This window comes from Peromyscus maniculatus, chromosome 8 (genome assembly GCF_049852395.1).
Source record: "Peromyscus maniculatus bairdii isolate BWxNUB_F1_BW_parent chromosome 8, HU_Pman_BW_mat_3.1, whole genome shotgun sequence".
Classification (NCBI taxonomy): Eukaryota; Metazoa; Chordata; class Mammalia; order Rodentia; family Cricetidae; genus Peromyscus; species Peromyscus maniculatus.
Window position 1 is genome coordinate 73,372,366 of NC_134859.1, and position 12,954 is coordinate 73,385,319.

Genomic DNA, 12,954 nt, shown 5'->3' on the forward strand with positions numbered 1-12,954 from the left:
AACTAGGGCTGAGGAGGAGTTGTTTGGTGTAAAAGTTCTACTGGAATTTGGCCAGGCAGTCAATGCTATAGTTAGTAAACACACTGGAGACAGATATCAGAGTAGCACAGCCTTCTGCAGTCTGAAAAAATTCCTGTATGCATCACCATAGGTTATTGGGGGGGGGGGTCGTTTAAAGATACCACAAGCTGTCAAATAACGAAGACCTTCACAATGTCTGCCCTTAATCATCACCGCAGCTCTTTATCTACTGCTGCAATTACAAAGTCCTCAAAAGGCAGCAGTCAGAGATCCAGGAGTGAGAACTGAGACGATAAAAAACTTCTGTCCAAAGATGGACTTTTATCAATTCTTTCATTTACTGCCACAATCGAAAGGCCATATTTCCAACTGTCATTTTTTTAAGGACTTTTATATATTTCATATATGTGGGTATGTTGTCCGAATGCTGTGCATACCAGAAGAGGGCATCTGATCCCATCAGACTGCCATTTGACAATTGTGAGCCACCATGTGGGTGCCGGGAATTGAACTCGGAACCTCTGGAAGAGGAGCCAGTATTCTTAACCGTTGAGCCATCTCTCCAGCCCCTCAAGGTTCTATTTTTGCTCACTATTAAAATTTCCTCCCATCTCACTTCAATTGCAATTTAAAGAAGCAAGGTCTTAGTCTCTCCTGACTGACTCTGATGTGCATAAGGAATTTATGGCTTGGATCCTATGGAGAATACAGCAAGAGCATCTGCGTAAAGAAACCCTAGGGCTGCAACTATACCAAATGAGCTGCACAGACTGGAGACATAAAGACCAACCAAGTGAAGTGACGAGACCTGCAGTGTGACCATCTACCTGGACCAGTATGCACTGAAGTATAGTTTATAAAGCTCTGCAGATAGGAAACCCTCTCACCAGCTAGTCATGGAAATGCTCCTTAAGGCAGGAAATATTTAAGAAAGGTAAAATTACCTTTATTTTTTATTCTTTGTACCTGTAAATCACTTATGTAGATTTTGTTACAATTTCAAAAACAATGTCTGGTTAACATGTTTCCTAAATTAAGCCACTAAGTTTTCTTATTCACTATGGAAGACATTCATCAAAAGGCCATCAAATATTTTTACAATTAAAAATGTAGCCCCAGTATAGGAGGGAAAAAACACCATTTTTTTCTTTTTTAAACTCTGGAGGGAAAAATGTTAAGGAAGGTAAACAGCAAAAACAGTACAAAGTAAAACTGAAAACCTTGCCAATGTGCTGAGAAGAGACAGACGAGGGTGGCCCCTCTTCCCTGCAGGTCTCTATCTCCCCTTGCTTACTGCCCGAGTTACAAACTTTAGCCTGACTCTTTCCTTCCTTGGCCATGGGCTTGACCCGAACACTGGGATAACAACAGGTAGCCATCTTTTCCCAGTGTAGTACAGGCCCAGGACAAGGATGCAATGTAGAACATCTAACTTCTGCCTGTCCCAAGGCTTGCAGTGAAGCCTAGCACACAGCAGTACTGCAAGTAGAAATGATTAAACAGACTTTCTTCTTCTAGTATTACAGACAGGTATTGCAGATAGGTTACTAAAACAAAAGATGAAAAACACCCCAGGTCCGCCCCAAGCCCTCACAAGAGCCACAGCTGTGGTTAACAATGATTCATTTGCGTTTTATTTCATCAAGAGAAGAAACAGAAGCTGGCTTTCTTCACACCAACCAATAATTTTGCATTTTAAAGTTTGGGATGTTTTCCATAATGAGCTGAATCAAAAATCTATTTGAAAAATATATATTTATATAAAAAAAAGATTCAGGTTGTTTGCACGTAAAACATCAATCGATAAGTTTCTTTTGTCTTTGATTCCGTGTTGCTGGAAAAAGTTTGACAAAGCTTGCATGCTAATTTGTCCTTAGTTGCAAGTATTACAGGCAATCTCATACCTTGCCTATGAAAGGATAACCCTTCTTTGACATCTCCAGGCTTCAACGGTGATTCGGAAGCAACATCCTACCCTTAATACTGTCGGTGTGGAGCCGTCAACTTGAAAACCCTTGCTAATGCTGAGATGTTGCTTGACAGGAACCAGCCAATCGATGTGTCTGTGGGTTCCACAATACTATTTTGCTTGAGTTTTTTGTTTTTGTTTTTTTGTGGGTTTATTTTTTTTGCACCATTGATTGATTTTTTAAAATCCATGTTTATTTTTTCCTCCATCCAAAGCAATCTAGGTTACTGTGCTGACTTTTTAAGTCTGCCATTTTGATTCTCATTTTATCTTGCAGGATGTTCACACATCCCTCCCCCGATTTTTGTTTTCTTTTTGCATCAATAAAAGCATTGTTTCGTCATAGATTCATACGCAGGTGCTCTGGCCGTTTGGAGATCATAGGAAAAGCTTGTTTTTTGTATGGCCCAGAGTTGGGCTGTCGGATTGGAAGTGGTGCTGATGCCTCCCCGCTCATTGTCACATCCATCTGCTCTATCCCACTTGTTTCCATCGGGTACTCCACAGGTGTCTGAGAGTTTGCCGTGCTGGCTGAAGCACCTCGTCCCCAGAAATCCCCAGGAGAGAATTTGACTGGGCTTTAAGACAAAGAAGAGCTATCACTCATTTGTCTTAAGGATCATCTTAACAGGAACTACTCCCCCCATGTTTAAAGGTAGGGGTGATGTGACTTTATTTTCATGTAGACTGTCACAAAGGCAAAGGTTGAGCATCTTCCCCCTAGACTAACAGCTAGTATGTCCTCTGCACTTGACCCCTAGAGCCGCTAATGTCATACTGTTAAATCCTTTTACTTTCCCACTTAGAACAACTTCCCAGTGCACTGAAAATCAAGTATTTCCCCACACCTCTGCCATCTTCCTCTCTCACCACACTCTAGGAACTCCGACTTCTTATTTCCAAGAAGAAGCATGTTTCCCCAGGGGCTTTTGTCCTGGCTGCTCTTCTCCCTGCAATACTTGAGGAACTTCTTTTCTTTGCATAGCTAGCTTTCTCCTTACTCCTAGAAGTTACTTCACCAGGGAGGCCATGCTGACCACAGTTAATGGAAGGCTCCTCATTTTTCTTTGCTTTCTACTACTACCTTTTGTTGTTGTTGTTAAATGTGCACACATGTGCGCAGGTACACTTGGCACAACTTGGTAGGTACATACATTTGTGTATATTTCTATCTTGGTTTATTATGACCCCTGCTAGATTCATCAGAAAGGAACAATTCTATATTATATATAACACATATATATTCACATGCAGCACATATGAAATGTTGGTAAATGCTAAAGAGGACATTTATTATGGGTAAACTATATGATGTATATCCTTTAAATATAAAATATAGATGTGCTTACATTAGGCAAAATATGACAGACTTTTTTTTTTTTGAGCTGAGGACCGAACCCAGAGCCTTGCACTTGCTAGGCAAGCGCTCTACCATTGAGCTAAATCCCCAACCCCATACTTTTTATTTATGTAACTTATATGCATTTCTTCCCCCCCCCCCCCCCCCCCAGTCAGGGTTTCTCTGTGTAGCTTTGGTGCCTGTCCTGGATCTTGCTCTATAGACCAGGCTGGCCTCGAACTCACAGAGATCCGTCTGGCTCTGCATCCTGAGTGCTGGGATTAAAGGCGTGCGCCACCACCTCCCGGCGCATTTCTTAAGCTATATTCTTCTAGGCTTCAAAAAATGTTTTCCTTGCAAGCACAAGGCCCTCAATGTAATTCTCAGAACCTATGTAAGAAAAAGTGGGTATTGTGGTGCATGGCTGTAATGCCAGCACTGGAGGAGACAAATAGGTTTCCTGGCCCTCCCTGGCCAGTCTGCCTAACTAACACACTGGACAAGTCCCAGGCCAGTGAGAGGTGGAGACTGCCTGAGGAGCACCACCCAAGGCTGTCTTCCGTATGCACCTGCGTACACATGAACACGCATACATAAACACGAGAAGAGAGTAGGGAGTGAAATACCTGACAGGCGTTCGTGGGCTACCAATAAATCTTCGAGGTGATCGGATTTTTGGTTCAAAGGAAAACTTTTCTTTCACACTTTCAAGTACAGATGGAGCCACATATGTAAAACCCTGAAAAACAGCAACAGTGTACTTCGGGGTGACAGTCTGTCATACACATCAAGAAAATGGCTTTCACAATGATGTATAACTAAAATCAACAATGTGGATATTCTTCCAAATTGATGATCTCACTTTTATACCTTCTGAGTTTTGTAAAACAGGGTCTGTGTACCACTGGATGACCTGGAACTCATTCTGCAGACCAGGCTGGCCTCAAATGCACAGAGATCCACCTGCCTCTCTCTGCCTCTTGAGTGCTGGGATTAAAGGTGTGCACCACTACAGCCAACATTTTTATACTTTTTAAAGCCTCATATGCTAGCTAACAAAATTTTACCCAATCGTTAGCAGAAGGGGGAAAAAAACCCAACAGGAAAAATGTAGCTTGCACATTAAAATGTTGACTATAAAGATAAACATAAATTGGTACACTGTCAGCCACACATTGTTTATATACATATAATATAAATATTATACACACACACACACACACACACACACACATATATATACAGATACACATACCCATATTTATAAAATGTGCTAGGATTAATACTTCCAAAACAGTTCCTCATAACTAAGCCAAGGTAAAATTAGAGTTCTCTTACTTAGCTTGTGTGACTTTTCCACTTTCTCATTAGTAATTGTATAGAATTTTAAAAATTCTGTATATGCATGTATGTCTGTGTGTAGGTATGTACATGTGAGTACAGATGCCTGAGGACATGAGGTATCAGATCCTTTGAGACGTCATTACATGCAGTTGTGAGCCACCTAACACAGATGCTGGGAGCTAAACTCCTGGTCCTCTGAAAGAGTGTGACACACTATTAATCACTGAGCCATAGAAGATTTTTTTTTTTTTTTTTTTTGGTGACCAGTGCCAACATTATGACAGTCTTCTTGTACAGGGCACAGATGCTGCTGTATTAGTTTCAGATCAGGTTGAACCTTGCTGTTAAGTTCCGGTCTCTCATTTTGCTGCTGCATGTTCCTTTGTTCAGCCACGGGTCCTACTGCCTACCTGCTTTCCTGCTCCTTCTTAGCTGAGTGAGCATTATGTATTTATTACAGTAAACAAGGCTGGGCAGTCTCCGGGCGGAGCCCCAAGAGGAAGGTGTAGTTCTGCACTGTATACTTGCAATTTCAGAGGCCATTCCTCTGTAGATTCTGGTGGGCTAAAGACAAAGTTGCATCTTATTCAATTTTTAAATTTCAATTTTTTTTTTCTTCTTTCGATACTGTCCTGGATCTCGCTCTGTGGCCCAGGCTGGCCTCGAACTCACAGAGATCCGCCTGGCTCTGCCTCCCAAGTACTGGGATCAAAAGTGTGTATCACCACTGCCCAATCAAATTTCCATTACTTTTAATGAGATCTCATCATACATTAAATATCCATCAACTTGAGGTTGTTAGAACTGAAATAACTATACAGGTAAATGGAGTCCTAATGGGTTCATTTAGTTATTTTGGGCTGGTAAGTGTGTGCTCTCAGGTGAGCCACGCCCATCACAACTTTAATGTCTAACGAGACTGCAGACTAGAGATAAAGCACACAGACACCTCTTCAATGAAAACTAATATTTATTATCAAAAATGAATCAATGTTTTGCTATCAAATATTAATAATTAAAATTACAAATCCCTTGCAGAGTCAGGGTTTTAGTAACCATAATTTTTTTTGTTCTTTTTTTTTGAAACAGGGTATCTCTGTGTAGTCATCTGACTTGAAACTCAGTCTGTAGACCAGGCTGGTCTTAAACTCAGAGACCCGCCTGCCTATGCCTCAGGAGTGCTGGGCTTAAAGGTATGCGCCACCACCACCCGGCAATATCTGTAATTTATGGTAAGTGTTTTGGGAATGAAAGAGTTCTACTCTGATTAGCCAAAAATCATTTCAAATCACTAGCACGCAACCAAACATGAATCACTCCATAGAATCAAATATTCTTTCTGTAATATCTAAAGTGGAATGTTAGATTATGAAAGTCATTTTGTAGGGACCAGTAAGTTACCAAGGAAATGGCTTAAAAGCAAAGTCACCCAGGTTTCCAACACGAACTTCTCATTGATCATCCTCCATACTTAAATTTCCTATGGCTGCTTGGAAACGTTGCACTTACCAGAAAGACCTGGTTGGCACTTTCACTGAGAGTTGAGTCATCCGGGCTGTCAACGGGTGTCTGACGTGTAAACTTTGAATCAAACTGACTCACATCCTCTTCAGATTGCTTTATAAGAACAAAGTTTTTAGAAAATGGTAAACAGTCTGTATTACTGCTATCAATCAAAGGTGCCACAAGCCCTATACTCTGCACAGAATAATCTTAGCAGCCACAGACAAGGTCACAAACTGTAGGTAGAAAGAGTGTCAATCATTTTTTATTTTTGTTTATAATATGCAGGTTGTTTTGACTGTATGTATATCTGCACATCACATGTGAGCCCGGTACCCACAGAGGCCAGAAGAAGGTGTTGGATCCCCTAGAACTGCAGTTACAGATGGTTGTAAGCCACCATGTGGAAGCTGGGAATCTCTCCAGCCCCACAACATCATTTTTTTTGTATGTGTTTGGTGCCTGAGTTCAAACCTAGGGCTTTATACTTGCTAGGCAAATATTATACCGGTGGCCAAAGCCTACATCTTCAAATTTTATATATGAATTAAATAGATTGAATATAAAACTATCCTGATTAAAATTTTGACTATCAATTTTCCCCTCATAACTCTTTAGTGTATCTAGTCCAGTCAGTAAATTTTTAGAGCCAAGCAGAGCCAAGCGGATCTCTATGAATTCAAGGCCAGCCTGGGCTACAGAGTGAATTCCAGGAAAGGCGCAAACCTATACAGAGAAACCCTGTCTCAAAAACCATAAAACAAAACAAAACAAAACAAAAAACACCCTGAGTTCATGGCACTAAAAAAGTTATAATTCACTGTTTAATTTGGAAGATACTAAGAAACTATTTCATTATTTTGAAGAATAATAGTCAAACATTTAGCCCGTCTTCCTGGTATCAACTAGGGTAACCAAACAATTGGTAAGTTTGTTTTATGAAAAAATTGTGGCAATAAAGAATGAGTAAGAGAGCCGGGCAATAGTGACACATGCCTTTAATCCCAGCACTCGGGAGGCAGAGGCAGGCGGATGGATCTCTGTGAGTTCGAGGCCAGCTTGGTCTATACAGTGAGTTCCAGGACAACTAGGGCTGTTACACAGAGAGAGACCTTGACTCAAGAGAATGAGGCCATTGTGTAAACTCTGAATGAGAACAGAGAACTGGACTGGGGTTTCTCACCTCAGTACTACTTACATTTGGGACTTGATTTAACTTTTTATTTTATGTTTCTATGTGTTTGCTTGCATGTATGCCTGTGCATCACATGCATGCCTGGTGCCTGCAGAGGACAGAAGAGGGTGTAGGATCCCCTAGAACTTGAGTTACAGACAGCTGTGAGCCACCATATTAGTGCTGTGAGTAGAACCTCGGTCCTCTGAAGGAGCAGCCAGTACTCATTTTAACTGAAGAGCCACCTCTCATGTTTCTGGTAACTGTGTATTGTAGAGAGCTGCATGTGTGCTGTAGGAACTAGGAGCAGGGCCCTCCTGCGACACAATCAAAATGTTTCTAGACTTTGGTCCCAGGTTAAGAACTATTGACTCACAGGCATTCATCAGTGACTACTAACAGCCTAAGAGAAATAAAACTATAAGTTAGGCCTCCTTGTCAAAGCATATAACATCAAGAGTTCCATCTGGGGTTTGGGGATTTAGCTCAGTGGTAGAGCGCTTGCTTAGCTAGCTCAAGGCTCTGAGTTTGGTCCTCAGCTCTGGGGGGACGGGGGGACGGGATAGAGTTCCATCTGTATCAAATAAGTTCCTTAAACACCCAGTTTTTGGAAACAGATGAACATAGGAAATGACACTATGGGCATAAAATTAGCAAAATTAAAATGTAAGGAATTTGGGGGTGGAAAAATGGGTCGGCCATTAAGAACACTGGCTACTCTTCCAAAACACCTGGGTTAGATTCCCATCATCTACATGGTGGCTCACAACCATCCCTAACTCCAATTCCAGGGGATCCAATTCCCTCTTCTGACCTTCACAAGCATCAGGGATACACCCATTTCTACTGCATATCACATGTATGCACCAAAATACTCATATATACAAAATAAAAATTAAAACAAACACATTTTTTTTTAATCTGAAGAATTCTACAGGACAGATGGCTCAGTTTCTTCAATAAATCTCCAGAAGAGATGAGAAGGGATATCTGTCTATAATAAGAGAACACCTAACAATGTACAGACTATGAATTCTTACTGAAAAACACAGGGGAAAAGGAAAATCAAAACAAACAGTGAAATAGTCAACCTTTAGGTATAATGATGGCTTATTGTTTATTTTATTTTTTTAAATACAAGATGACCTGGTCATTTCTGAAGTTGGGCAGTATGTATCTGAGTTAATTATCCTCCTTATAATTGTATATACAGACATTTTAAGGTTTATTTTATTTGTGAGTATTTTCTGTTCATGTATGGCTGTGTACTATGTACATGTCCTTGTGCCCTTGGAGGTTGGAAGGTGATGGATCCCCTGGAAGTGGAGTTAAGAATGATCGTGAGTTATCCTATGGGTGCAAGGGCTAAAACTTGGGTCCTCTTAAGCAATGAGGCCATCTCTCCAGCCCTGTGTATGTTGACATTTTAAAGCAGGTCATCTTATGCTCTGTGACCAAATAATAATCAGCCTCATTATCCTCTTCCTCCACCTACATCCCAAGAAATGGAGAAAGTATATTTTCTCAGGTTCTGAAGCAGAAGACAGAAGCTAAGTAAACACTAAGTTATTTAGCTACAGCTAAAGCATTTTTATAGACTGAATGATGTTCCCTCGCCCTTCCGTTCATGTTGACATTCAAACACCTGGTTCCTCGGAAACTCATCTTATTTGGAAAGGGTTGGTGCAGATGTCATTAATAAGGACACTATCATACAGGAGAACACCACTATACCTGGTCTCTCTGAGATTTTTCTTATTTTAAAAAGTCACCAGCACTGAGGTGTCAGTGTAGAGTGGGAGGTTTTAGGTTCAACCCCTAGTACTGGAAAACAAGGGTTCTCGATCTCCCCTAATTACATGCTTCCGTATATACATACCAATAGAGGCTTAAAGGGAGGCTCCACCTTCCGAGCTAGAAGTTCTTCCCAGTTAATGTGTCTGAAAAATGGATGAGCCTAGAAAAAGTCAAGGGGGAATGACTGAAATGACAGACCACTTTTTTGAAGTTACAAATCACAATATAAGCTAAACATATATGGATACACACATATAACCATCACAAATTAGCAAAATTAGCATTATGTTTCTCCCAAACACCAAACATCTCAATTCCTACTTGGACTTCTCCAGCATCCCCAGGACCAGCTCCAAGACGAGAAGCAGCGTTTCTTTTCAGCAGCTTTAGGGAAGAAAAGAAGCACTGATGAAAATCCTGAATTACTCAAATTGATTTTTTTTTCCCTTTATAGAATGTGCTTCCTATTTGTGCTCAAGAAGATACAATTTATTAATACTAAATAATGTTTGAGAACAAAAGAACATCTTTTAAACATGTACTTTGCTTTAAAAAACTTGCAAGTCTTTTCTGTTTAGTATTTATGTATTGCTCTAATCAAAATAAACATTAAAGTATTAGATAAGGGAGGGCCTTATGAGGCCCCACCTTTCATGAAGGATCTATTGGCAGCTGATAGCTGCTGGGGGAAGAACAATCATTTGTCTTTGGGGGTCTGGCCACTGCTGTATTGCCCATGCTCAAGTAGATGACTCCATACCCATAGTTATATAGGCAATACTAACTGGACTGCATAGGTTATTAAAAAAAAGGAAGCCGGGCAGTGGTGGCGCACGCCTTTAATCCCAGCACTCGGGAGGCAGAGACAGGTGGATCTCTGTGAGTTCGAGGCCAGCCTGGTCTACAGAGTGAGTTCCAGGAAAGGCGCAAAGCTACACAGAGAAACCCTGTCTCGAAAAAACCAAAAAAAAAAAAAAAGAAGGAAAGCCTGAAATTGGGAGGGTCAGTGTTGGGGGCATTAGAGGAAGTTGAAAAAGATGGATGGAGGTGAAACTATACACACATAAAATTATCAAAGAATAAATAAAAAAGTATTACTTATGAGCCGGGTGTACACTTTTAATCCTAGGATTCAGGAGACAGAAACAGGCAGATCTCTATGAGTTTGAGTCCAGCCTGGTCTACATAGTGAGTCTCAAAAAACAAAACAAAAAACCCCCAAACAAACAGTAGGCGCACGCGCGCGTGTGTGTACCAAATTCAATTTAAGCCTTGCTGAGGGGCTGCCATTTAGGATGCCTACCTTTTTAAGCAGATCTCGAGCTTCTTGTGTGAGGTAGGGAGGCAAATTAAGTTTACATTTGAGGATTTTGTCAATTGTTTTCTTTCTATTCTCTCCAGTGAATGGAGGCTAAGGGTAGAAAAGAGCAGATAAATTAGCATGTAAAAAACCAATCTTAAGTAACAATATTATCTGGTTCCTGAATTGGACAGTTACACACTGAGATAAGAAAACTGGTTCAGAGCCAGGAGTGGTGGCGCATGCCTTTAATTCCAGCACTTTGCAGGCAGAATGCTGATTTGCATGAGTTTGAGGCCAGCCTGATCTACAGAAAGAGCTTCAGGACAGCCAGGGCTGTTACACAGAGAAACTGTGTTTCAGGGGAAAAAAAAAAAAAAAAAAGAAAAGAAAAAGAAAAAATGTTCAGAAACAGTTAACTCAGAGACTTGTGGCTTTAAGCAATGATACATAAGTAGCAATGCCCAGGAAGTCTGTGTAGTCAGTGAGGTGTCTCATTTTATGTTCCCATTTGTCCCTCTGTATTTCATTAGATTGCCATGACATAAGCCAGTCAATTTAAAAAAAATTTTTTTAATTATGTGTACACGTGGTGTATGTGGGTTTGTGCATGTGTGTGGGTGCCCGTGAATACCAGAGGCATCAGATCCCGTGGAACTAGATATAGTGAGGTACCTGATGTGATACTGGGAACTGAACTAAGGCAGACTTTACCCTTCAACCACTGAGCAATCTGTCCCGCCCCTACATAGGTCATTCAAATAAAAATATTTTTTAAAAGTACGGAATCCCAGGGCTGGAGAGATGGCTCAGCAGTTAAGAGCACTGGCTGCTCTTCCAGAGGACCCAGATTCAATTTCCAAACCCATATATGGTTCACGGATGTCTGTAACCCCAGTTCCAAGGGATCTGGCACCTTCACATAGACAAACATGCAGGCAAAACACCAATGTACATAAAATAAAAATAAGTCTTTAGGAAAAAAGTATGAATTCCACAAAATCATAAGCTACCATTAATGCTAAACCACTGATAAGAGTCTGGTGGCGGCGGTGGCACACACTTTTAATCCTAGCACTCGGGAGGCAGAGGCAGAGGCAGAGGCAGGAGGATCTCTGTGAATTCGAGGCCAGCCTGGTCTATGGAGGGAGATCCAGAACAGCCAGGGCTACACAGAGAAACCCTGTCTCGAAACAAAACAAAACAAAAAAATTACTGCTAACAAATCTTGAGGCTTTGAAAGTAACTCGACTAGGAACATGTTGTGAAAGCAGAGCCAAGCTCTCTCACTAGAATGTCTTAGTAACGCTTCAGCACAGACTATAAACATGCAGCTTTTAATGTGCACCTACTGCTCCAGTCAGCATGTCATACATTAATGCTCCCAAACTCCACCAATCCACAGCACGATTGTGGCCACTTCTCATCAAGATTTCAGGGGCCCTTAAATGAGAAAAGTAACATGTCTTAAAATTTACCCACTTTTCTATCATCTGAATAAAATAATTAAACGAAAAAAACTAAGATACTATTTTAAACCAGGTAAAAGTTAGATATTACCCCCAAACCAGTTATATTTCTTTTAACATGCAGCTCTCACATGTATTCTATTGTTCCACAAAATGTGTGTGTGACTGTTCCATCATGGATAGACTCTTTGCATAGTCCAAAGTCTGTTAGTTTCACATGACCTACAATGAAAGATCATAGCATGATTATTCTGAGACTCTCAAGTACATACAGTATTTGAACACAGCAAACAGATAATTCCTCCTTCCATTTATCTTTTCCTTTCTAAAACTTTTCTTGAAGATGTCCAGAACTAGGTGCCTTATCTACTATGGAGTAGTAACTACTTAAAGACTGGGCAGTGCCCATGATATAAGCAATGCAGAAAGGAGAAAATACAGAAAATAATGAAGCTGTCTGTCTAAAGCTCTGGCTTTCCCTATATGCAGAATTCTGTTCCATCCCAAGAAAGCTTCTTTGAAAGTCTGGCTTAAGTAATATTATACCCCTAATAAGCATTCTGTATTTAAACAAAAATCACGGCATACTTCAACTGTACTGTTTCTTCACAGTATACTTAAGAGTCCTTATAAACTCTTCAGTCTCAGAAAGTCATTCTATCGCTTACTATGCCAAATGCTATCAGTTAGCAGAACAAATTCAATTATTTACTGCCAGTGAAGGAAAAGAACTAAAATTTGCATCAGATAATTATTTCTGTTCCAGAAGGTGGAATTCCACCTTACACAAAGATCACTTCAGATAAGTTCCTCTCAGCTGTCATTTAATTAGCCAGTGGTTCAACAACACCAATGGCCCTATTCTCCAAGCTTCCCTTCAGACAAAAGGCAATGGCTCATTTATTCAACTGTGAACATCTACATTCTGCTACAAAAGAAAAAACAGAGCTACATTTATCTTTTATTTTCTCATGTTTAAGATTTTATGCATATGAGTAATTTTGCCCACATATATGCAAGTGCAGTATGTCTGCCTGG

The 12,954-nt window shown here is 40.5% G+C and overlaps 1 protein-coding gene across 5 annotated transcripts in view; it reads right to left on the reverse strand.

Annotated features, from left to right (window-relative positions):
* Positions 1–171: 171 nt before the first annotated feature.
* The window catches only part of Rps6kb1 (ribosomal protein S6 kinase B1), a 42,898-nt gene continuing 30,115 nt past the window's right edge, over positions 172–12,954 (reverse strand). For 3 of the 5 annotated variants that reach the window (XM_076577618.1, XM_006983193.4, XM_076577619.1), the window contains 8 exons: positions 12,048–12,138; positions 11,800–11,890; positions 10,451–10,558; positions 9,469–9,531; positions 9,230–9,307; positions 6,183–6,290; positions 3,956–4,068; positions 172–2,568 (listed from right to left, as the gene is read on the reverse strand). In XM_076577618.1, the coding sequence (XP_076433733.1) occupies positions 2,331–2,568; positions 3,956–4,068; positions 6,183–6,290; positions 9,230–9,307; positions 9,469–9,531; positions 10,451–10,558; positions 11,800–11,890; positions 12,048–12,138 (890 nt within the window). In that variant the 3' untranslated portion in view covers positions 172–2,330. Of the gene's footprint in view, positions 2,569–3,955; positions 4,069–6,182; positions 6,291–9,229; positions 9,308–9,468; positions 9,532–10,450; positions 10,559–11,795; positions 11,891–12,047; positions 12,139–12,954 lie in introns of all 5 variants that reach the window. The other 2 variants (XR_013053070.1, XM_076577620.1) reach the window with 2 other exon arrangements.